Consider the following 26,707-nt stretch of genomic DNA (forward strand, 5'->3'; position numbering starts at 1 on the left):
CAGCTTTTGTGGGAAAACAGCTTATTTAAAGGTCCCATGGCATGAAAATTATGAGGTTTTTTAACATTAATATGAGTTCCCCTAGCCTGTATATGGTCCCCCAGTGGCTAGAAATTGTGGTGGGTGTAAACCGAGTTCTGGCTGTCTTTCTCTGCCCTTGAAAAAATGACAGCTCAGACGAGCTGATCTGGAATTCTCCTGTTATGATGTCATACCAGGAACGGTTCCCTCCCCTTCCTCTGCTTTGCCCGCCCAGAGCACTCGGAGAAAATGGATTCGGTTTATGTCAGCACAGGCTTTACAAACAGACTTTACGATATGGATTCGACAGCACCGCCACAAACAGTGAGTAACAATGTTCATTAATGCCTGATCTGTGATCAGTGATTTCTGATGTGTAGCTAATTATTCAAGTTCACTCAGACTTTCTTTCTAGATCGTTTAATGATCGCCGTCTTGATGCCCTAAGCATAGTGCATCAGTGAATCAAGCCAGTGACTAAAACGATCGTTTCTGTTAGTAGCATGAAACAAATCCGTTTTTTAAGTGATTAAACTACAGAGAGCGATCAGAGAACACTCTTTGTAATGTTCGGAGCTGTCAATCACACGTCGCGAGTGTATCTGCACATTTGCCCAAACTGCCGTTATAATGAATGACGCTGTTATGCAGCACAGCGAAGCTCTTACTGTATTCATATCGACGTCGTGTTTGCTGTTAGTTGTGGTCAAAGCATTTTGTGAGAGAAAACGCATTGCAATGAGATCACTACATTCACACGATCAACAGACTGTCTGTGTACTCAATGCTCATCACTGCAGCCTTTTATGTGATAGGAATAGATCATAAAATAATGCTATAATCCACACTTTGACGATTCGTTCATCTCGACGGCTATAATGGTACATTACATGTGTTGCAAAATTCGTAGAATAAGGTGGAAGACGACAGAGTGGACGTGACTGGGACTGTTTATTCAGAACTCTCAGATACAAATAAGCTCGCGCTAACAGCAGCGCTCTCAACAACTCAGTACAATAAAACTTCCTCCAGCTCTCCGTGGTTCACGAGTGGCCAGTCAGTCTCTCTCTCTCATGCGTGCAGTGCTTGCAGTGCCTCGCTAAACCACGCCCCCTCCGCAACATAATCTAACACTCATTTCAAATGCAAAGATGTCAGCCAATCACAACAGTGGGTGTTTTCACTGAAGTCTCACAGCAGACACGCCCCTTGAAACAGGGCATTCAGCCAGAGGGCTAATATCAGTATAGAAAAAACGCCTTTTATTTCTAAATTATGAATTTTTTTTAATGTAAAAATCATACTAACAATATAAGTACACCTCAGGAAACATTATAAAATAATAGAAAAATGCCATGCCATGGGACCTTTAATGATTCAACAGCCTAATATTTGGCTACTATTCAACATGTTTGCTCTTAAACATACCTTTTGGTTTGAATTATTTTAAGAGTTTACACCAGGGAAAAAAATGCTGTTTTATGAGTTTTCAGTTCACGGCACTTCTCTTTATTTTCTATGGTATCCGCAAACAGTGACTGACTGCCGCACAACTCTGAACGAAATTCAATGACGTCGAGGCTGTAATGTGATTGGTTGTCAAGGCACACGTGATCCAAGTTGGCTGTTACGCTTTCTCCAATGGTAGAGCCACGGACCCTCGTATCTCCCAATAACAAGAGCATCTCGGTTTAGACATTGATAGTCATAGAAACGCATAACTGATGTGAACAGCGCCGAATAGAACGTCACATGTTGTCTTCACTATGTAATTACGACATGACGAGAACGCAGCACATGTTTTTTTGCTATACTATTTGCAGGTGGTATCAGGGGGAGGAACAATCTCATTTTCGAGAGCATTTGATTGGACAAAAATCTGTACTGCAAGATAAGAGTTATTCATATTTGTGTTCCACTTTCCTAAAAAAAGAGAGACTGTAAATTTGAAATGCATATAGTATCTAAAAGTGAATTCAGTACTCTTTTAGGTGTACATTAGCCTTAAATGTTTTCAAATCTAAAGGCATGAACTAAAAGCTTCAAAATTAAAAGAGAGAGATAGAGAGCCAGAAAAGAAGATTATGATTGTGAAAAACAAGTGGACTTAAAAAGGATAGGATGCATACGACGTTTGATCTCCTTTAGAGCTGCTTCTCAAAACATTGATTCATAGTCTCAGGATAATTAAAAAAATAATAATTATGAAATAATTATAGCTTTTAGATAGATTTATATCCATTGGCTCAGAAATAATAAAATAGTGGAAATAACATCAGAAAATATGAAGACGGAGAAATGGAGGCTAATGGAGAAATTCTTACCTTTAGCAGGTATTTAGGAGACTGAGAGGAGAAAGGATAGTTCAGACAGACAGACAATAGATCAAAAGTACAGAACAGGTGTATTTTTCAGTGAAAACACACAAGATTTCAGAGGTTCTGGAACAAATGCACTGGCAAAAGAATTACATCACAAGCCTCATCAGTTGTAATATATTCATTCAGATTTTGTAGTTGATGCAAAGGTATTTATCATGTGCCTGAAGTGACTGGTACTGCAGTGGACCGTAAAATAACAATTCACATCTTTAACACAAAAACATTGATTAAAGTCTAAAATCATGACTAAGCTTTGATTAAACAAACTGGAATTGATAAACTATCTTTTTGTGATGAGCATCTGAATGTGATGAAGATAGTATAGCTGAGCAGCACAGACCTTATTTCTTCCGCTGTTCAGTTGTGGAGGCAGAGATCTGGACGCTGCTGTCACTCTTGCCCTGGATGTGGCCAGGTTACCTGCTCAGCAAAGAAGAAACACCGATCAGTGACACGTCAATCCTCCCTCTCTGAAGCATGAATGAATAAAACAATATGGCAGTGTAGTACTCTGGGCTTGCAACCCAAACACTGAAAGAGATCAACCCAAAGACCAGACTAGATTTACAAAGACTGTGATCTTGATCAAGATTGCTCTACCCTTATGAACATTCAACCACAGTGTCTGCAAGAATACCACAGCTAGCTAGGAATATAGGAATTTATGTTTCCCTCTGTTCAACTTTGAGACATTGCGAATTATACAAGAGCAAGCAGAAATGGCGAAAAGACTGGTTTGGCCCACTTGTGTCATTTCATCTCTGGTTTTAAAACTCCAAGCTAAGCAGCTTTTTTCTGAGGGGAAGATTTACAAGATGCACTTTCATTTTTATTTTTCAAATATCCAATCCTAACAAACTATACATCAATTGAAAGCTTATTTATTCAACTTTTAGATGATGTACAAATCTCAATTTCAAAAAATGAACCCTTATGACTGGTTTTGTGGTCCAGGGTCACATATATGCCGCATAATTTTCTCTCAGTAACAAAATAAACACCAGGGTATCTGCAGGTTTCACCAAGTCAAATTTAAGACTTTTTAAGACCTTTTCAAGACCATTATGAATTAAATTTAAGACCTATATAACGCAATTAAAAAAAACGTACAAAAGGAAATGCAGAATCACAAAATTACTTGCAAAATTAATTTATTCAAATTGAACAAAGTATTAGTAATCTTGCACTTCCTCATAGCTCAATCCCACCAGGATTAATATACAAACACACTACCAGTCAAAAGTCTGAGAACGGTAAGATTTTTTAATGTTTTTACATTCTGCTCACCAATGCTGCCTTTATGTTATTAAAAATACAAAAAGCTGTAATATTGTGACAGTTCTGTTGTGACTGTTCTCTATGTGAATATATAGTAAAGTGTCATTTATTCCTGTGATCAAAGCTGAATTTATCATCATTACTCCAGTCTTCAGAGTCACATGACCCTTCACTAATCATTCTCATATGAGGATCTGATGATCAACACACATTTATGATTATTATCAGTGTTGAACACAGTTGTGTAAAACATTTTTTTTGGATTCTTTGATGGATAAAAAAAAAAGTAAAAAAAAAAAAAGATTTCTGAAGGATTATGTGACTCTAAAGTCTGGAGCAATGATGCTGAAAATTCAGCTTTGAATCACAGAAATAAATTCTATTTTAAGATATATATTGAAATATAAAATAGTTATAGTTATATTAAAAAAAAAATCAAAATAATACTGTTTTTGCTGTATTTTGGATCAATTAAATGCAGCCTCGGTGAGCAGGAGAGACTTCTTTAAAAAACATTTAAAAAATCGAACCGTTCTCAAACTTTTGACTGGTAGTGTGTGTGTGTGTATGTATATACATTTTTTTGTGAGATCAAAATTACTGATTTTGTGATGGTCATTTTCAGAAATGTGCTTTTTTTTTTTCATAATTAGGATGCCACATTTACCATATCATTATATTAGATGCACAATAGTCACACATGGCAATAAAACAAACAAAATGCATGAATCTTGTTTGACAATAGGACAAATAAATACAACTTAAATATACAGATACAAACAGTGCTTTAAGTGTAGGTAGGCTACTGTTTGTTTTTCCCCGTTGTTGTTGTTTGATTAATATTAAGCACACAGGCAGGAGGGGGGGTATAGGCTAGGCTATATTGGGTTGCTTTCACTTTAAGACCTACAGTAATGAGCCCATAGATATGGATCTCTATGAATGAGCCTAGATTCGGTTCACTCGCGCGAGCGCTGAGGCGGCAAACGCGTGCAGAATCTGCGGCCAGTCTGACATCAGTCCGTGTGTCAGTAGCGAATGGGTTCGGGGTTTACATCGCTTTTTAAACTCTTTGTTTAGTGCTATCGGGCATATCATACTTTTATTTGGTCATTATACGAGATGGCAGGTGAGAAAGATTCGCCTGTGCTATCACGATCGCGTGAACTGGAAGAACTGGAGAACTGAAGCTGAAGAATAAAATCTGTTTGATGTGTCTGTGGTACAATCCGAAAGAGCCTCGTGCCAATAACACGAAAGCTGATTGGCTGCAATACAAGATGCATGTTGGTCTCTCACTAGCGAAAAAACGAACTAACAACACACACACACACACACACACACACACACACACACACACACACACACACACACACACACACACACACACACACACACACACACACACACTCTCTCTCTCTCTAAAACATTGCGGGAGCATTTCAATGAGCAATGGAGTAGCGTTACATGGACGTAGGAAAATTAAGACCCGTTTAAAATTATTTAAGACCTAGAACTCAATACTTCAGCGAATTTAAGACTTTTAAGGCCTTAAAATTTTGATTTTGAATTTAAAGACATTTAAGACTTTTTAAGATCCCGCGGGTACCCTGAAACACACAGCAAAAATGACAGTGATGAGAAAACAGTCGTTAAGAAAGCATAGCGATGTGGATGTTTGCACAGGCCCTGCGATTCGACACTCTAATAAAGTAAAGTTTAACTATACACAACTTTATACAACAGATTGTTTAAAAGCAAGCAGTTTTACAGTACATGAAAAAGTGTCAGTGTCTCTTTAAATTAGAATTACAACATCATTTTCTTCTATAAAGCAGCCCTCCAGTGTGTTCATGTTTTTTCTCACAGAGATCCGTCCTCGAGGTCATCTGGTGAAGATATCCGTCAAAGAAGGCAGAGGTTCAGAGAACATCTACCTATTATGTAATCGCCACGGACCAATGGTAGTTCGAACGTGTATATCAGCCAGAGCGAACTTCTCTGGAAAGTTTGCTTTGGCAAGTTGTTTCGAACTCCCGAAATGAACACAAAACAAACTTTGTTTTGGCCTAATTTGAAATGGCATCACACCAGTTCGTTCTTAGATTCCGCATGAAGAATATCGGGGCCTTAACTTTTGTGTCTTTAGTGTACCCTTGTGAAAAAGAAGTGTACTTAATTGTATGTGCACTTGTAGTGCCCTTTAAAAAAGTAAGAGATTCAGAGAAATAAACAGTCTTTAATATTTAATATTTTGGAAGGAGTACAGCATAGCTTCCAGTTTCTCAGTAAATGCTTCTCTGCAAGTGCTATATGTTTGAGTCACTTACAATTATAATTTGGGAACACAACATGCGTCAAACATCTTCCCAAATGTAAAATGAGAATCATTTATAAATCTGTTGTTGTCAACAAAAAGAAGCACTAAGGTCTTTCCAAAATAAAAGCTCTGTTTAACGTTTGAAAGAAATCCATCAACATTTCTTGTTTTTCAAATAAGTCTCTTCTGCTCACCAAGGCTGCATTTATTTGATCAAAATACAGTAAAAACAGTTATATTGTCCAATGTAGAACAGCTTCTTTCTATGTGAATATATAGTGAACGTGTAATTTATTCCTGTGTTCAAGGCTGTATTTTCAGCATTACTCCAGTCTTCAGTGTCACATGATCCTTCAGAAATCATTCTACTATGATGATTTGCTGCTCAACAAACATTTCTGATTATTATCAGTGTTGAATTAAGTTGTGTAAACATTTTTTTGGGATTCTTTGAAAGCTTTCTATTTCAGAGAAATGCTGTTCTTTTGTACAATGGCCCAGTAGTGCACAACACAACACAATTTAAAAAGCATACATAAGTTCAAAACACAATGAAATCAAGCCACAACCCAATGGAAATGCTCCCGATGACTAGGGGGCTCTCGGAGAGCTGTAAAATTAATACACCTATAGCTGCATATTTATACTCAAGAATGCTTTGACCCGCTGCCACAGCGCTAAGGGAACATCTGCCGATTCCACCAAGTTGAAACATTTAATTTGTATGAATTAAATATATATATATTTTTTGAATGTTCAAATTCCAATGTTGTGTTGTGCATTACTAAGCCAGTTTTACCAATGCAATCAAGCTGTGGAATTTTAACATGTCTGTTTTTAAATGTTAAAAGTCATTTTAATTCATACAAATTATACGTTTCAATCACTTGGTGGAATTGGCAGACGTTCCCTTAGGCATTATGCGCCGAGGTATCGGGTCAAAGCATTCTCGAGCATAAATATGCAGCTATAATGCATGTAGGTGATTTTGCATTAATATTTCATGTCGATAAACAATGGTTAGCCTACATACTGTTAAAACTAATTGTTGTCTTGATATCTTTGTAAGACTATCTTTACTGCGCTCAGAGTGCCCCCTCGAGTGGTTGGGAGAATTTCCGTTGTGTTGTGGCTTGATTTCTTTGCGTTTGCTTGTTTTCGTTGTGTTGTGAACTTATGTTTGCTTTTTATATTGCGTTGTGTTGTGCACTACTGGGCCACCGTACCTTTTGAACCTTCTATTCATCAAAGAATCCTGGGGAAACGTGAGCATATTCAGCATAAGAGACTACTTTTAAAAACATTTTTTACACATCCCAGTCTGAACTGTAGTACTGTAAGACTTTGAATAATAAAGTGTAAATTAACACCTGAGCACTTGTGTGGGTTTGCTACTGTTACAATTAAAAACCGGGTAAAACATGACAAGCAGACATGATGTAAGCAACACAGCTGCAACTAATACAATTGATAATGGGTGTGCGAATTATAAATAATTGACAATAGTCAATCGTATTGGTGACACCGAGGGCCCCCAAATAAAATTCTGCTTAGGGCCCCGTAAAGGCTTGGGCCAGCCATGTATGGCAGGAAATGACTGAGGAGTCGTTGAGCAAGGCAACTAACCCCCAATCGCTCCGAAGACGCCACAAAAATGGCTGCCCACTGCTCCTCCGGGTGTGTGTGTGTGTGTTCACTACTCACTACCCCTAATGTGCGTACACTTGGATGGGTTAAATGTGACCATGGACCACAGAACCAGTTATAAGGGTCAATTTACAATACCTTTTACGGAAATTTACAAAATATCTTCATGGAACATGATCTTTACTTAATATCCTAATGATTTTTGGCATAAAAGAAAAATCTATAATTTTGACCCATACAATGTATTGTTGGCTATGGCCACAAATATTCCCGTGCGACTTATGACCGGTTTTGTGATCCAGAGTCACAAATACAAAGGAAAAATTCAGTATGGGTTATGATAGGACTAAATTTGTTAGCGATCACATTGTCATGTTGCCTAAGCAGCCAATGAGCTTGCTGCACAACAAGCACTTGCCATTCACCCTCCACCCTCCCCAGCTCCACCTGTATAGATCTGCTATGGGGTTATTTCATGTATGTTATATGTGCAGCAGCATGCACACACTTGCGTCTTACACGCTCACAGCAGCAGCATAGCAGATCTATTCCACCAAGACCAAATACATTAACATGCCAATCTCTCCAAGAGTTGACATGACAGAAATAAATTTAAGTGCACCTTTAACAGACAGTCTCAAAGGAGCTGCGTTGACCGTGTGACCTATGCACAGTCTAATATCCAAGTGCTGAGAGCGTTCAGGATCAGAGCGAGGCATCACTGTCTATCATCTCTCTTTCTCTCTAGCGTTAATACACTCTCTTTCTGCTTCCTCTTAAACACGCACACACACGTCTTTGGGATATGAAACCCCACTGTTGCATATGCAGCACCGTCTGAGCTATTCAAAAGTTTCTGCACAAGATGTCCAAATGTTTTCCCTGGCTGGGTCTTCAGAGACTAAACTCTGATTAATGGTACTGAAGGAGCCTTTGAAGCCGGATTGGTGACATCAAAGTGCTAATCCATGGGTGGCAGGAGTTTTATAATGAGTGGGAAGCATTTTAGCACGTTTCAAAGGCTCCGGCGCATGAATAAACAATGGCAGCACAGATGTGCCACACACCTTTAGAAAAATACCCACCGCAGAAACCGAGAGCGGAGCGCAACTGTAGCTGCAGCGCTTCAATGTGTGTGTGTGTGTGTGAAGTCTGGAGGAATCTAGGGAAATGAAACATCTGTTGTTCTTGTAGTCTGCGCCCCAGTAATACAGCAGATGACAGATTAGAAAGGGTCACAGGCTGAAACAAACAAACAATAAGTCAAGAAAACAATTATCGTTTTTCTTCCCATCGCCACACTTGTTTCGTAATGACCGTCTCGTGTGAATGAGCACGCATGGTTCCCTGCATTCAGAGCAGATCATGTTTAATTGCTCTATTTGTCAAGGATTAATTGAGTTGTTTCAGATCTAACCATAGCTCAGGAATCCCACGCTCCTTCCAATGGGATTATACGTGTAGGCTGCTGGTTAATGTTGTCTCTGCTGTAGTCAAAACACTGACACAGCACTGGAAACTGGCTCCCTGCGTAACTCTTTTCCACTGATGGGGGGCTGGTGCTGGAGCCGGGGCTCGCTCTCATCCTGTGCATTTCCAAAAGGAAAAACCGGCTCAAATCAGTGTCAAAAGCCGAGTTTCCACCGCGGGAACTTTCCCCAGGAATTAGCGACTTTGGGGTGGTACTCGGTGTGTTTCGACCGCAGGAACCGGGGTCTAAATGAACTTCCGGGTAAAGATTTCCCCCTCAAAATGACCCTGCTCACGAGGTAGTACTTTTTCAAAGTTCAGGAACTTTCGGGGGTGGGACTTGGGCACTGAACATGCTGATTGGTTGAGCTCACGCAGCATTTTATTCCAACCTAAAAGTCTGTTGCGGTGCGTGCAGTAAGAGTCGTTTGCAATTCAAATCAACAATGGAGTTTAAAAAATACTCTAAAAACTCTGTCTACACATGAATAACCCTGATGCTATTGTTTCATGCTGTACAGCTACTCAAGCCACATGTTTTCCCGGTTCAATTGGAATAAAAGTACTTTTTATGAATACTGCTTGGTATACAGACATCCCAACTTGCAAAAAGTCATTTCAGGGAGGCACCCCCCTTCCACCCCATCCCCAATTTCTAGATACACTGAACTGTTTAACTCGGTTCGGGACGGAGAAGAGATAAAAGCCTGCCCACACTGACAATTGATTGGTTGACTTACCGAAACAGGCCAATCTGGGGCCGGTTGCATAAACTGTTAAAGTGGTGGTTGCATGCGATTTCACTTTTTAAACTTTAGTTAGTGTGTAATGTTGCTGCTTGAGCATAAACAGTAACTGTAAAGTTACAGCACTGAAAGTTCAATGCAAACGGAGATATTGTCTTTTAAAGTTATGGCAGTATATTGCCTACAAAAACGGCCGGTTTGGACTCCAACAAGCTTCTTCCCAGGTTGGTGACATCATAAACACCTGCTATTAACATAAACACTGCCCCCGCGAACACGCAACAAAGTGGGCGTGGCCACGTCGCAGTCATTACGAAAGAGAGAGAGCTGTTGCAGGACTACAAACTACATTTGGCCATCTAACCAATCTAAGACCATTGGGTTTATCGGAGGGATGGGCTTCACAGAAGCAGGAAGCAAACGAGCCGTTCAAAGGACAGTGGAGACAGCGGTGTGGAATAAAGGTAAAATATAAGAAAAATATGAAGTATTAAGACATGTTATACTGCGCCCCATAAACACAACCAAGCCTAGAAAAAAACCACGGAACCACCCCTTTAAGACTAGTCTTACAAGTTAGACATACATTTTTATTTCTTTAAGACTGTTCATAACTTTTTAAAATCAGTTACATAAAAACATAGAATGGCCTAATTTGATACGAAAAGTAAGACTGAATGCCACTTGCCTAACTGCTAGTGGCTCATACTAGATCTTAAGACACTGTCTTAACATAATGGCTTAGTTTATGCAACTGGCCCCAGGATGCTCTCTGACTTACAAGGCACACACGCACACAATTCAGAATGTCAACTGTCAGTGAGAGAGACAACTCTGATTGACTGTTCAGCTTAGCGAAAGACTCAGTGCACAAGAATAAAAGCAAAAGTGACGAAAGCGAGCTAAGAAGGCAAGACGGTACAGACAGAAGGATGTTATAATTTGAAAATAATAACTTCATCAACATTATAAGCAGGGCTGCACATAAGTGGTGTGCAGGTGCATGACCAAAATAAAAAATAAATAACTAAGTTCAGACCACTCATTTATGTTCCGATATGGTTGACAGCTGTTAATGCACAATCACCGTTTTAGATGGACTTACTGTAATACTGTATAAGATTTCCATTTGAACTGACTGCATAATAAATCTCCCAGTTTCAGAGCAAAACGCAAAGCTGTGACATTCACTGACGCGCTTCACACGGCTAAAACTGGCAGTGCATATACTTACTTCCCGCCAAAATAAAAGCGTGCTGATTTTAGGTTTGAAAATTCATATAAAAAGAAAAAAATATTAGCAATGTATTTTTAAGTGTACTTTTTTCAATAATTAAAAAATATATATATAATAGTATTATCATACTATATTTATAATTTTATTTCAAAAAGAAATTAGATAAAGTGCATATTTATTTTTTTATAGTTATATTTAATGGGTCACACTATGTGCAGTGTGAGCACCAAACCGAATGTCCAGGTGATCTCATGAGAACCAGATGGAAAAATGTATGTGCACCCTTGGTTATAAGCAGGGCCACACGGAATCGGCTGACTTTTTTTGTGATTTCTGCGCTGTGAAATTATGCGGTATGTTTTTTGAAATGTGTTAAATTGAAACTGAACTGAAAACATTACAAATAAAATATACACCTCTTAACTTTTATTTAAGGTTTACAATCCAAATAAAAAAAAAACACCTTGTTTTTTAAACAAAGCTAGATCTCTCTTATAGTACATCCACTAAAAGACGGAGAAAATATTGCTTTATCAATTGTATTGTACACAAATGCTTAAAAAAACTATTTCATATCATTCAACAATAGAGAAAAAAAAAAAACCTACCCAAAGCCGGGTGCACACTGTGATTTATAATAGTCCTTTAGGTAAGCCATGTCACACTGTAAGATCTCAGTTATCATTAAAGTCAGACTGTACGATAGTCAAGCCGCGCTTAAAACAGAAGAAAACTCGTCCAGAGTTTTATATCATCAATATAAATCTCGCCAAATCTTCTGACACTACCAGACTAACGACAAAGACTTCAGACTTTAGCCTAGGATCAGAGGAATCTTTTAGGATTTGCTAAATTTGTCTCAGACGGCCAAATCACAAAATCACACAGTGTGCACCTGGCTTAAGTAAATAAACTACTTTTAATAACTATAAATAAGTAATTTATGCAGATTTTTATATTTCCTTACTCCTCCACGGTCAATTTTATTTGTCATTTTAAAATATCACTCTCTCACAAAAAAAAAAAATTGCACACGTGCATTCAAGCATTCACATGCTTCTCAATGAAGGGCACTAATCTGCGGAAATCTGCAGGCACAGATTCCATATTGTATAAGTTTAAAATAATAAAGTCATGTTACCAGAGCATTCAAATGCGCAAATATTTTTCATAATAACATGAGCCGACTGGAATGAAGAAAGTGATCAGCATAATTGATATTTAAAAGCAAGCGCTGCTTTGTTTATGGTTTGTAAATCTGTCGGTACATAAATGAGTAGTTCTGCTTTCGGTCTCCCTTTTTGAATGACGAAAATAGACTATTGATACCTGCTGATATAGACAGTTATCTCCTTACACGCAGGTGCAGAGTGCAGAGCGTGTTCAAGAGCAGCTTTTTGGCCGAGACACAGCCGATGAGAGGCGACAACACGGTCAGCTTTCGTCGCCGCTAGTTCTTTGACATTGACTTGGTGTGTCCCGGGCTTTAAGTTCCAACTCTGATCAAACACACCTGAACAAGATAGTCAAGGTGTTTTCCACTAGAAAATTGCAGGTAAGCGAGTTCGATCATGGTTTGAGCTAAACTCTGCAGGACAGTGGCCCTCCAGGGCTGGATTTGAGGAACCCGGTGTACAGTTTATTCACTATATATTTGCTTAAAATAATTGACCATTATATAAAAAGCAGCTTGTAGCTTTTGTTAAAAATGTTCACTAATCTAGAAGTAAGACTTGTGATACGGAATGTTTGTATGTGGTGCAGTAACATAAGCTGCTTTCACACATTAAACCTGCTAAACTGTTGGATCGCCTTCTCTGCTAAATGTACACCAGCTGTTCACACCAGAAATGGCTTACTGTCTTTTTATGGTTAAAGAGATACTCCACCCAAAAATAAGAATTCTCTCATCATTTACATCATTCACCCTTATGCTGTCCCAGATGTATACGACTTTCTTTCTTCAGATGAACACAAACATTGACTTTTAGAAAAATAATCTTTGTGAGTCAATATAATACCAGTGCATAGTAACCCAAAAGTGGAAGATTAGAAAAACCACACAAAATGAACACGACGGTAATCTATACGACAACATTTTAAACTTTTTAAACTATAAACCATTGTTTTTGGACTATCAAAAGCAGATTCAGGAGTGCTCGCTCAAAGTAAACTTAATCTAAAGAAAGTAGGGCAGGTCCGAAAACAATTTTTTGAGCTTCGAATATTCGGTGTTGATTACTACCGAAGCTTCGAAGGGAGGGGGCCTGAACATATTCTTCTCTCTAATAAAGGCAGGAATCTGGCGAAGCGGCGCGCCTAAAGCGGGCAGGGCTTATGCTCAGAGAACGGACACTGCACTAGTGATTCAGAACACACAGGTCTGTTACGTCCCAGTACAAGCTCGTGTATTTCACAGTAGATTCATAACAGGTAATAGGCTTGCTGCGATAGTTGGTGTTACCGGTGTTCAGGCATAACACTGGTTACATCACTTGACCACCGCGACACCGCACCCATCTTCATTTTGATATTTTATAGTAGTAAAAATCATTTAGTTCAGTTAGAGAACAGATTAATTACAATTAAAAACACGGGTCAGATCTCATTCATCAGAGAGTGAGGAGCTGAATGACAAGATGATCACAGAAGATTTGGTTTCTAAGCGAAATGTGAAAAGTGCCTATTTAACCCTGTGGGGGTCTTCGGTCATTTCTGACAATTATTTTTTTAAAATGTTAAAAATCGTAGCTTCATCAGAATGGGGGACAGGATTTGAAAAGTCTAAGTGGTCGTAAAAAAAATAGTCACACTCGGGTCAAAAATGACCCTCATAGGAAATGAATGGGAAATTGGCACAAATATGAAAATACAGAGTTTTTTTGTGTATACAATCTACAAATCAGCCAGCTTGCAGGAAAAAAAGGACTCAACAGTGAAGGGGTGAATCTCTAAAACATCAAAGGTGCAAAACAGACAAAAAAACTCTCACACACACACACACAAAAACACAATTAGATTTTGGAATGGCACGCGTTAATTTGTGTGTGGGTGTGTTTTTGTGTGTATAAGTGTGTGTGTGTGTGTGAGTTTTTTAGTCGTTTGCACTCTTGATGTTTTAGAGATTCACCCCTTCACTGTTGAGTCCTTTTTCTCTGCATCCTGGCTGATTTGTAGATTGTATGCACAAAATAACTAATTTCCCATTCATTTCCTATGGGGGTCATTTTTGACCCGAAGGTCCTGAATGTGACTTTTTTTTTACAACCACTTAGACTTTTCAAATCCATTCCCCAATTTTTTTGGGTGTTCATATACCAAGTACCAATAAAGTCACCAAGTTTCGGACCATTCCGATGAAGCTACGATATTTTACTTTTTTTTTTATAAAACGCAAGATCCACTATAGTGGTAAAAATGTGCTATTGTGTGATAAAAATGCTCGTGTCCACCGGATGGCACCGATCTCATTTAAAAAATTGCTTTCATGAGGCCTAGGCTTGACTCTAAAATAAAATACAGCTTTAATTAAAAAAATGTAAAAAATTATATATATATATATATATATAATTTTTTTTATTATATTCAATGGGAAAAAATGGGTCATAATTATTGCATAAATATGAATTATTAATCATACAATTATCTCAAAACACCAAAAAAGAAAAGAAAAAATATTATTGAACAAAAATATATTTCATTGATTTTACTCAAATCTTTTTTTATCTTAATCCCGCCCTCCGGGTCATTTTTGACCCGAAGGTCCTGAGTGTGACCCATAAATGAAGAACCCCAGAGGGTTAAGGGAGTTTGTCATTGTACTGTTTTGTTGTTGTGTTTTTCATTAAGAATAATAGGCTAATGAACCCACCATTCAAGCAATCAATTGGCACTAATTCTAAACCGAAACTAAAATGCGCACGGCCCCACAAGCACTGTAATGTGATAGTGAGGGAAAACGTTCTCACAGTCACACCCCTAAAGGTTAATACATTTTGATTCTATTATTCTATTTTCCACAATGTCAAACCAATGCAGCTTAACCCAAAATGCAAGCTCAAGCATGAGCTTCTTCCATATAAGCTCATGCGCTAATAAGATATAAGATAATTGTAAAAAAAAAAAAAGAAGAGTATTCGATTTCGCCAGATTGTATATGTTAACATATTCAAGTGCGAATGAGAACGGTTTAGAGGGGGATGCCAGGTGTGCGGAAGAAAAAACTAACAAAATATTCGAATCCCAATTTTTACAATCTAATACCAACCCACCGAATGAATGCTAAAAGAAAGAAAGTCATGTACATCTGGAACGGCATGAGGGTGAATAAATGAAAAATATTTTTGGCCCCACTTTATATTAGATGGCCTTAACTACTATGTACTTACATCAAAAAAATAAGTACTTACTGTTTTCATATTGTATTGAAAACACCTTTGCTGATATTGAGGTGGATTTGGGTAAAGTTAGGGGCAGGTGTGTTGGTATGGGTAAGTTTAAGGGTAGGGTTAGGTGTAAGGGAAGGGTCAGCAGTGTAATTACAAACGGAATTACAGAAATGAATTACAGATGTAATTACATGAATGTATTTTAAAAAATGTAAGTACAATGTAAAAACATGTATGTACACAATAAGTGCAATGTATCAAATGTTAGTACACAGTAGTTTAGGACACCTAATATAAAGTGGGTCCCTATTTTTTTTAGGTGGAGTATCCCTTTAAGATGCCATTCACATATTAGCACCAAAATACTAAACTCTGCCATGCCAATGACTTTTAAAGTCGCAGAATACTAAAAAAGACAAAAATGTAGGGTGGGGACTTGGTTTTGTCTGTCCGTTGTTGACTGGATGGACCCCTTGCCAAAAAATCCTATTGGAATTTCAGTTTATCCTGTAGGATCATATTGGATTCTTAGAATCCTATTGGACATTCTGATTTATTTTAATGGAATTTCACTTTGTCCTGTAGGATCTTACTTAGAATCTTATTGGACATTATGTTTTTATTTCACTTTGTCCTGCGATATTTTTATTATAATAAATAAAGTATTAATTAATTATTACTTTTTAGAGTAACTTAACTTTTTTAGAGTAACATTGTGGGTGAGAGAGATTGTGTGTGTGTGTGTGTGTGTGTGTGTGTGTGTGTGTTAGAGAGAGAGAGACCCAATTGGATCCTATCAACATCCTGTAGAAATTATCCTATGGGATATTTATGTATATATGTATATGTATATTTATTATGTAGAAATTATACATGGAATCCTGTACAGGTTTCTTATTGGAATCCTTTGGGATTTTTTTTTGACAAGGGAAAACTAAATGCAAGCTTGTAGAACAACTTAAAAAATAAATAAAACGTACATGAGGATGAATTATTCACAACAAGATCCATAACATGCATTTTTGCTGTAATATACTTTCACAACCCGGAAAATTGTCAGAACTGATTCAACGCTAATTCTTAATAGGTTTCGATCACACATGATCTATAAATGGTAAAATGATATTTTCCAAGAAAGGCTGTATATGTTGACCTTTTTTATTTATTTTTGATGGTAAAAGAGGAATCCTTGAGATAGTTGTGTCTCAGGTACTGCTGGTCTAATTGCCGTGATATTGTGTCTGTCAGGTCACACGACATCATGCTAAACACAAATGAGAAGCACCTCTGCTTCTCTCAGCCTGTCATTTTCCCTCACCACTCTCTTTCTCTTCCTAGTCCTGCCTGCCTGTCTGTCTGAGACGCTCTCCTCCTCCCTCCCTCTCATCTCGCAGTGCAGATTATTAAAGGACATTTGTCAAAATGAATTAGTGCAAGTGGAACAAGCATGCAATGCATAAGAGCATTTTCACGCTTTTCACACACACATCATGGTCTGATGAAGGGGATCTACCCTGAAGTCAGCTTATAACGCACCTACGCACACTGACACACACATACAGTATCTGTGTCTCACACACACACACACACACACACAGTGGAGTGGAGCAGAGCGTCTGTACGCATGTAAATTAATCACATAATGACTTCTTGATTTCTTGACACCCACATACCAGTTCATGACACGTCCACCTAATATTTCATTGTAAATTCTCAACTCCCCAATATTCAGTGTTAAATGATGACAGGGTTTTCAATGGTCGATTTCTTATCACTCCCAACTCCAATTCACTCTATAAGCTTAACCCTGAAGCACAACATCCTTTCAACCCTGTCACATTCATATACACAGATCACCGATCATGCATAACATTATGACCACCGACAGGTGAAGTGAAAAACACTGATTATCTCTTCATCTCGGCACCTGTGGTTGGGATATATTGGGCAGCAAGTGAACATTTTGTCCTCAAAGTTGACATGTTAGAAGCAGGAAAAATGGGCAAGCGTAAGGATTTGAGCGAGTTTGACAAGGGCCAAATTGTGATGGCTAGATGACTGGGTCAGAACATCTCCAAAACTGCAGCTCTTGTGGGCTGTTCCCGGTCTGCAGTGGTCAGTCTCTATCAAAAGTGCTCCAAGTAAAGAACAGTGGAGAACCGGCCACAGGGTCGTGGGCGGCTGAGGCTCATTGATGCACATGGGGAGTGAAGGCTGGCCCGTGTGGTCAAACAGACGAGCTACTGGAGCTCAAATTGCTCGAGAAGTTAATGCTGGTTCTGATAGAAAGGTGTCAGAATACACAGAGCATCTCAGTTTGTTGTGTATGGGGCGGCACAGCCACAGACCGGTCAGGAGCCCATGCTGACCCCTGTCCACCGCCAAAAGCACCAACAGTGGGCAGGAGAGCATCAGAGCTGGACCACGGAGCAATGGAAATTTTATTTTACATCACGTGGATGGCTGGTGGCGTGTGTGTCGCTTACCTGGGGAACACATGGCACCAGGAAGTACTATGGGGAAAAGGCAAGCCGGCGGAGGCAGTGATACTTTGGGCAATGTTCTGCTGGGAAACCTTGGATCCTGCCATCCATGTGGATGTTACTTTGACACGTACCCCCTACCTAAGCATTGTTGCAGACCATGTACAGCCTTTCATGGAAACGGTATTCCCTGGTGACTGTGGCTCTTTCAGCAAATAATGCGCCGCCACAAAGCAAAAACGGTTCAGGAATGGTTTGTGGTTTGAGGAACACAACAACGAGTTTGAGGTGTTGACTTGGCCTCCAAATTCCCCAGATCTCAATCCAAGCATCTGTGGGATGTGCTGAACATACAAGTCCGTTCCATGGAGGCCCCACCTCGCAAATTACAGGACTAAAAGGATCTGCTGCTAACATCTTGGTGCCTGATACCACAGCACACCTTCAGGGGTCTAGTGGAGTCCATGCCTCGACGGATCAGGGCTGTCTTGGCAGGAAAAGGGGAACCAACACAATATTAGGAAGGTGATCAAGATGTTATGCCTGATTGGTGTACTGGTTCATTTGTCTTTCTGAATGGGTACATATCACAATGTTTATGACTTGTTTAATGTATAAATGTTTAAATGCAGCAAATTCCGCACTTCTCTTCCCCACGGTACGCATCAGCCATGGTCTCACACTGGAAAGAGATTGACGGATGTGAGCAGACCGCTCTCAATGTATTGGTGGTACCTGGGAGGCTCAGTGTTTACACTTTGGAGGCGATAAACCCATGAATGGCATATACTAATAGTAGTCAATGAACGATAAACTGTGTTTTTTAAGAGAATGTATTTTAACATAAGAAAATCTTACATACTTAATCTTTAGAGTGGGTATAACTACGTGACAGTTCTCATGGAGAGAACTGATAGATGGAGAGAGCTGATAGAACAAATGGAGAGAGCTGATAGATTATTGTATATAATTTGTCACATTTATATAGTGCTTTTCTCTGCACTCAAAGCCCTTTACATAGAAGGGGGGAATTTCCTCAACCACCACCAATGTGCAGCACCACCTGGATGATGTGACGGCGGCCATATTGCGCCAGAACGCCAACCACACACACCAGTTTATGGTGGAGAGGAGACAGAGAGATGAAGCCAATCAGTATATGGGGATGATTAGGAGATATGATGATGATGGACAGAGGCCAATGGGCAAATTTGGCCAGGATGCCCGACTCGTTTTTTTTTTTTTTTTCAAAGGAAATCTTGGGATTTTAATGACCACAGAGAGTCAGGACCTCATTTAACGTCTCACCGAAGGAAGGCAAAGATAAATGTGACATGTATTATAATTGGTTTGTGAATAATGTTTTTAGACCTGGCTTTCAATTATCCAGTGAAGTTGAATGGCTATAATTACACATTTGATCCCATATCCCAATAAATAAATAGAAGAGGTGTCAGTATCATTCATTCATATTACTTTAAAGATTCAATTAAACATATTTAAAATACTGTCTTTATGTTGATTCTACATTAATTTGGAGATTCAATGTGAAAATATGTTTATGATGTGAATTATTACAGAAACCTATATGATTGATTAGTTATTTTTTAATTAATCAACAACCCTAATAAAATATAGGGCTATTTTGTATTCTATTTGACCCATTAAAATGCAACAGTTACGAATGGAGACATGCAAATTGACAGATATTCTGATAAAATTACTTTTAATTGTTCATTTTAAAATGTGTTTTGAAATATACACTACTAATTAAAGCTATCAAATCACTGCCAGAGCTTTCCGTATAGTGTAGCTGCAAACTTTAAATGTAATATCCAATGACACTACAGTAAAATCAAGTACTTTACATACACACACAAGGCTCTCTGGACATTTCCGGGATAAAAGTCTGGTGTGAATCCAGCTATGGGGTGTGAATAGGGAATATAAATAACACCATTTACAGATAATCACCCATGCCTTATTTTGTGTACCACTTTTGTGGTAAAAATTCACTCAAACAATAGGATTTCATACATAGCTAACTCAAATACATTCAGCAAAATTATGTTTTATGTCTACTTAAAAAAATGCACATTAACTTTGGGGGAGAAATTATTAAAATAATTTTAAATGTGAAAAAAAAAAAAAACACTTTCAGTACAGCAGTACATTTCTACAGAGAGAGCACAGAAACCAAGAGAGGTCAGGACATGAATGAAAGGAAATGTGTATGTGTGTGTGTGTGTGTGTGTGTGTGTGTGTGTGTGTGTGTGTGTGTGTACTCTTCCCATCAGGTCAATCTGTCTGTTAAGTCACAGGCCTGTGAAAAAGGATGACACCCAGCATCTCTCCTCACATGTGCTTCTGACACAAGCTGCCGAATGAGAGACAGGGGAAAAAAAGAGAAAGAAAGCCCTGTGCATTCACTTTGAAAATTAAGCCCAGCAAGATTCTCACAGAGAACAGCGGCCCAAGCTGCCACTTGTGTTGCCTTTCTATTGACCAGAATAGTCAATGTGCCCTGGATTATAAAGCAATCCCTGCTTCAGTATGACACCTTTCATCCCAGCGTATGTGTGTGAAGCCCAGGAACGAGCTGTCGGCACAGGGGACAATCAAAGTTGTCAGACAGCAGTCTACACGAGCTGACTTCTGCTGAGGAAAGCGCATTCCTATCTCCTGGCTTTTCCTTGTACTTCATCTCTTATTCAGACGCTCTCTGCTCTTTTAAATAAATATGAAATATTCTTGAAACTCAGCATGGTAAAAAGGCAAATGTGATCGTTCCAGTCCGAGATGCCCTGCCCACCTCTTGACCAGAGGCGGTTTGAGAGTCGTGTTAGTTCTGTCCACTTTAAAGGGCTTTGGGTTCTCCTACGTGGGCCACTTTCATCAGGAGATGGTCTGCTGGGCCGGTTTAGTGTGACTAAGACCCAATATCACAGTCGGAAAAGCAGCAAGGGATTTTGTCGGCCTAACACAGCGCTGCCCTGAGGTCAAGCTAATGTTGAAAAGTGGCAAACCTATTTGAAAGATTGCAATACTTCTGAGAATACAACACTGAAAGGACCCCTGATCTAAGATCATATACGCTACAATGAATACAACAAAGTAAGTATTGAAAATAAAGGCCCTGATATAATTCGTTCTTCACTTGGGGGTAAAAGAAAACGTTATCATGATCTAGAAAAATTTTGAGGAGAACGTAGTCATTAGGAACTAATGCAGGAGTCATGAACGTTTCCTTGAGCTTTTGACATAAATGTCATAATACTCCAGAGAACGACTCATTGTGGAATGTGTCTAATAGATCGGTGAAATCCGTGATATATATCCAAAATAATCGATATTGAATTGAATCAAATAGAAAGCTTGTGAAGCGAAATCGAATCGAATTGTGAAATGTGTGTCAATACCCAGCCCTAGCATTCAATGCTCATCACTGCAACCTTCCATCTGAATATAATGCTATAATCAACACTTTTCATGATTAGTTAACCTTGAGAGCTGTAATAATAAAAACATGGCAAAAAATTTTTCGCGAGAGTTAAACATTCATTACTTATTTCATATGCAAAGATGTCAGCCAATCACAGCAGTGGGCGTTTACACTGAAATCACACAGCAGCCAATCACAGCAGTGGGCGTTTACAGTGAAACAAGACAGCAGCCAATCACAGCAGTGGGCGTTTACAGTGAAACAAGACAGCAGCCAATCACACCAGTGGGCGTTTACACTGAAGTCTCACAGCAGCCAATCACACCAGTGGGCGTTTACACTGAAGTCTCACAGCAGCCAATCACAGCAGTGGGCGTTTACACTGAAATCACATAGCAGCCAATCCCAGCAGTGGGCGTTTACACTGAAGTCTCACAGCAGCCAATCACACCAGTGGCCGTTTACACTGAAATCACACAGCAGCCAATCACAGCAGTGGGCGTTTACAGTGAAACAAGACAGCAGCCAATCACACCAGTGGGCGTTTACAGTGAAATAACACAGCAGCCAATCCCAGCAGTGGGCGTTTACACTGAAGTCTCACAGCAGCCAATCCCAGCAGTGGGCGTTTACACTGAAGTCTCACAGCAGCCAATCCCAGCAGTGGGCGTTTACACTGAAGTCTCACAGCAGCCAATCACAGCAGTGGCCGTTTACACTGAAATCACACAGCAGCCAATCCCAGCAGTGGGCGTTTACACTGAAGTCTCACAGCAGCCAATCACAGCAGTGGGCGTTTACACTGAAGTCTCACAGCAGCCAATCACAGCAGTGGCCGTTTACACTGAAGTCTCACAGCAGCCAATCACAGCAGTGGCCGTTTACACTGAAATCACACAGCAGCCAATCCCAGCAGTGGGCGTTTACACTGAAGTCTCACAGCAGCCAATCACAGCAGTGGCCGTTTACACTGAAATCACACAGCAGCCAATCCCAGCAGTGGGCGTTTACACTGAAGTCTCACAGCAGCCAATCACAGCAGTGGCCGTTTACACTGAAATCACACAGCAGCCAATCCCAGCAGTGGGCGTTTACACTGAAGTCTCACAGCAGCCAATCACAGCAGTGGGCGTTTACACTGAAGTCTCACAGCAGCCAATCACACCAGTGGGCGTTTACACTGAAGTCTCACAGCAGCCAATCACAGCAGTGGGAGTTTACACTGAAGTCGCACAGGAGCCAATCCCAGCAGTGGGCGTTTACACTGAAGTCTCACAGGAGCCAATCACAGCAGCGGACGTTTACACTGAAGTCTCACAACAGACACGCCCCTTCAAACAGAGCGTTCAAATCAGAGGGCTAAAATCAGGGTAGGAAAAATGCCTTTTATTTCTAAATTATGACTATTTTGATGTACAAGTGATAGCATATGTAAGCATTTGTATAAGCGATCATCAACATTAAGCAGCATATAAATCGATAATCAAAACACAGATGGAGTAGATTGAGTCCATCAACACCCCCAAACCTTCACACTATAGCTCGTCCTGGGTCGACATTTCCTTCAGTAACATTAGGCTACTGAATGAAATGTCGACCCAGGACGAGCTATAGTGTGAAGGTTTGGTGGTGTTGATGGACTCAATCTACTCCATCTGTGTTTGATCATCGTTCTGAATCAGATCCAGACACAGTCTTTGACCAAAATGCTTTTTGCTCAAAATGTTGTTTTTTTTAATGAAAGTTACCCACATTCAAGTGTTGATTAACAAAAGAATGCTTTAAGCTAGAATAAAACTTTTTTGTTTTGTTTAAAAGCAGAGGGTCTGTTCTTTCTTTTGATATATTGCATGTTCAGATATTAATACAACAATATATTCTGGGGGCCATGAAAATTTTGTGAAAATGATAAAAAATGCTGGCGGTGGCTGGCAACTTAAAAAAAAAAAGAATGCTGGCAGGGAGAGAGATAACAGCTTTGCATAAAGGTACAAAAACAACCGATAAAGACTGAACTGAAACACAGGGCTATAAATACACGGAGTAAGAAAGGAACTAAATAAGACACAGATGAACAAAATGAGCAACCAAGAGAATAAGATGAGAACATACTTAGAAACCAAGGTAACTAACATAAACAGGAAATAAACATAGAGGGAAACTTGAATGAAAATTCAGAGTGCATGAATATCAAAATAAGTGTCTTTGGATGGATACTGCACAGCACCAAGATCTTCTCATCTGAGCTACCTCAAAAGTCAGTAACCGCTAGTCAATGTCAAAATACTTGAGATGACCAATCAAATCAAAGTAGGCGGGCTTTATGTTCACAGAAGCTTCTGAGCGCTAAATTTCTGCACAAATTAGCGCTTCAGTAAACGGGGATGAAGTGCGAGATAAGATGTAAGTAGCTAAACTAAACATTTCATATTTGACAGCTGTTTTAGGATTTAAATATTAAAAGGCAGACGAAAATAATCAGGCAAACTCATAAACATTTTGTTTTGTTTTGCCCCTTTGAATTAAAAATGGGCTTATAATTTTCTTAACCCCTTTAGGTTGAAGGATCGCTGACGGCCCCAGATTACTGTGGTTCAACATTCACTGCACGTTAAAACATCACAAACTTCCTTTTCACAAGATTAAACATTTCAGCTATGGTATTTGACCACAGTTTATGAGAAAACTGGGTTGCAGTGATATCAATTTATTAATTTGTGTCAGGAGTGCAAAATAAATATTTTGAATAGAATATCACACGCAAATTAATTCTCTCTCTTGTCTGCTGCAGTTCAGTTGTGTCCACACAGCTGCAAAGAACAGCGTTTGCTGTGGCTCTTAGTTCAAAAATGCGCATATTTGGAGAAATATTGATTCATTATCACGTTTGCAAAATATTTTGTCATATAGAATATAATTTCTATTCATTTCCCACTGAATTATCCGATCTGAAAAGCTGAACCAGTGTACACAACGAACTCTGTGTCTCCTCTTTCTGATCTCTGTCAGATATGAGTCATAGCACGCTTATTCATCATCTGGAGCTGTCAATCATCTTACGTGACTCAATACTGCCCTCCTGCATGACGCTCTTCAGTGTACACTTCCTCATTCTGTCTCTGTGAAGAACGAACAAGTTCTACATTTCTACACGTGGAATATGAATCTAATAAACACACAATAACTATGGCATAAGGTTTTTGTGTGATTTTCATGTGATTTCGGCTATTTTATATCAATAATGGATGTTTACATTATAAATGCTAAGCAGGTATAGCGATGAGCTCCATATAAAATGTAAATATAACATGTTTTAACTTCATCATATGAATGGAAGCTAATACAAACACTGGATGGTGCTCTAAAGTGAAATTTTGAGTGAAAGTGTAATTTTAATCTTTTAAATTGTGTTATGTAGCGTGATGCTAACTGTAGCTCTAATGCACCGGTTTGACCAGGAGCTATATCGATTTCACGATCTATTTTGTTGCAAGAATTCACATAAGGTTACAAGGATATGCTTTTTGTTTGTTTTCTAGAAAGACTTCAGATTATATGTGGATTACTGTATGTGGTTTTAATGGGCAAGCCTTCTTCTCAGAATAAAGGCTATAATGGCTGAATACAAACAAAAGAATAATGAGGATTAAGTCTCATACCGACAAAGGTGTAATGTTCGTAAAATGTTTGTCGCTTGAGAACAATAGAGCATGAATTGAGCTGTTCTCCTCGCCAGACATTAGACAAAAGACTGCAAATGGGTGTTTACAGGGCAATAACATATTGCATTAGCATCTTTATCAGCATTCTGTAAAAACTCCCGACAAGGTCTTACAAAATGCTTAGTAGAATTCATAATTTTAGAGAAATCATCCTCAGATTTGAAATGAAGTATGACCACACTTGTGGTTTCACTTTAGTTGTGGTTAGTTGTTAAACTACATTCACATAATATTTTTATACATTTAAAAATATATTCTTAATATTTTTTTGTTTGTTTGTTTTTATGTTTTTTGTGAGGCTGAGCTGTATTTGTAGGATAGCTAGCCTTCCGTTGAAGCTGCCATTTTCCATTGGATCATAACTTTGACTGACGTGAGTCATCAGCCAATCAAATTTTGATGTGTAGTGATGGAACATCCCAGAGGCCCAGCAATGTGTTGGCGCTACCCCCTGCCGATGTCATCAGCTTTTTGAACTTTTCGCGGGTTGTGAGCGATCTATGTGAAATAAGCTATGGCCGCTGCAGATGATGGGCTGCGCGAGCTTCGGGTTAATATTTTTTTTGTTTGTTTTTATGTTTGAGCCTTTATATCTCCATATTAATAACAGTAATTCTGAGTCTTCAGCTTTAAACTCTCAAGTGTTGGCTTTCTAAATATATGTTGGTTATGTGTCTATTCAGAATGTCTTATGAGCAGCAGCCTTTTCATTTTGGGTTTGTCAAAATGACCCACTTGCCAAAATTGGAGGGTCTGGTAAGGGGTTAATGTGATGTGATGTAATGTTATAATTAGTAACTCTCAATGTGATGGGACAAGAAACATTAACAAAGCTGTTTTCATCATATTAGGCATAAGATTAATAATGAATGTGTATTTAATAAACTTATTTACCTAGCGTTCGTAGCCTTCAGTTAATTAACTTGTCTAAGAAAATGATTAATAAAATATACAGGCTAAATATCAGTTGACCCTATTATTTTCTTCACTGCCACAGACGAAAGTGAAAGGACTATCAGTCAGAGCCCGGCTTTAGGAGGGGAAGAGACAGGGCAAGATAAGGAGACTGAGAGAAAAAGAAAGAGTGATGGAGATGAGGAGAGAGCAGGTACTGACAAATAATCTACGGCCCATTGACATGGTTTTAAGGCTCTTATCCATTTTTAGGCCTTCAAACGTCTTGAAATGCACATTTGTAGATCAGAGAAATAAAAATATTCTCGGGGGACCATGCCCCCAAATCCCCCTAACTCACTCAAATTTGGGACCTCTTTGATTATACAACCCTGCCTACGGCCCTGTACGTGACATTCTTTAAACCATTTCTTCCCCGTGGAAGAAATAAAGTCATACAGGTTTGGAATGACATGAGGCTAAGAAATGATGATTGTGTGGGTTTTATTAATATGAACTATCCCTTTAATGGTACTAAGGCTCAACAAAACAACCTGAAACTATTTTTTGTTTTTCATGGATAAAAATCCTGTATGTTTCACTGGACCTAATCTAATATAAAGAAATGCAAAGGAGTTTCCAAATACAGCTGCACGAGTCTAATCACATTCAGACCTC

The 26,707-nt window shown here is 38.9% G+C and overlaps 1 protein-coding gene across 2 annotated transcripts in view; it reads right to left on the minus strand.

The window, feature by feature from the left end:
- Positions 1 to 26,707, minus strand: part of myo3b (myosin IIIB) — a 212,051-nt gene that overhangs the window by 95,481 nt on the left and 89,863 nt on the right. For both annotated transcript variants that reach the window (XM_079822058.1, XM_079822057.1), the window contains 2 exons: positions 2,743 to 2,822; positions 2,346 to 2,366 (listed from right to left, as the gene is read on the minus strand). In XM_079822058.1, coding sequence (XP_079678184.1) covers positions 2,346 to 2,366; positions 2,743 to 2,822 — 101 coding nt within the window. The remainder of the gene's footprint in view (positions 1 to 2,345; positions 2,367 to 2,742; positions 2,823 to 26,707) is intronic.

This window comes from Gobio gobio (genome assembly GCF_949357685.1).
Source record: "Gobio gobio genome assembly, chromosome: 7".
NCBI classification, from domain to species: domain Eukaryota; kingdom Metazoa; phylum Chordata; class Actinopteri; order Cypriniformes; family Gobionidae; genus Gobio; species Gobio gobio.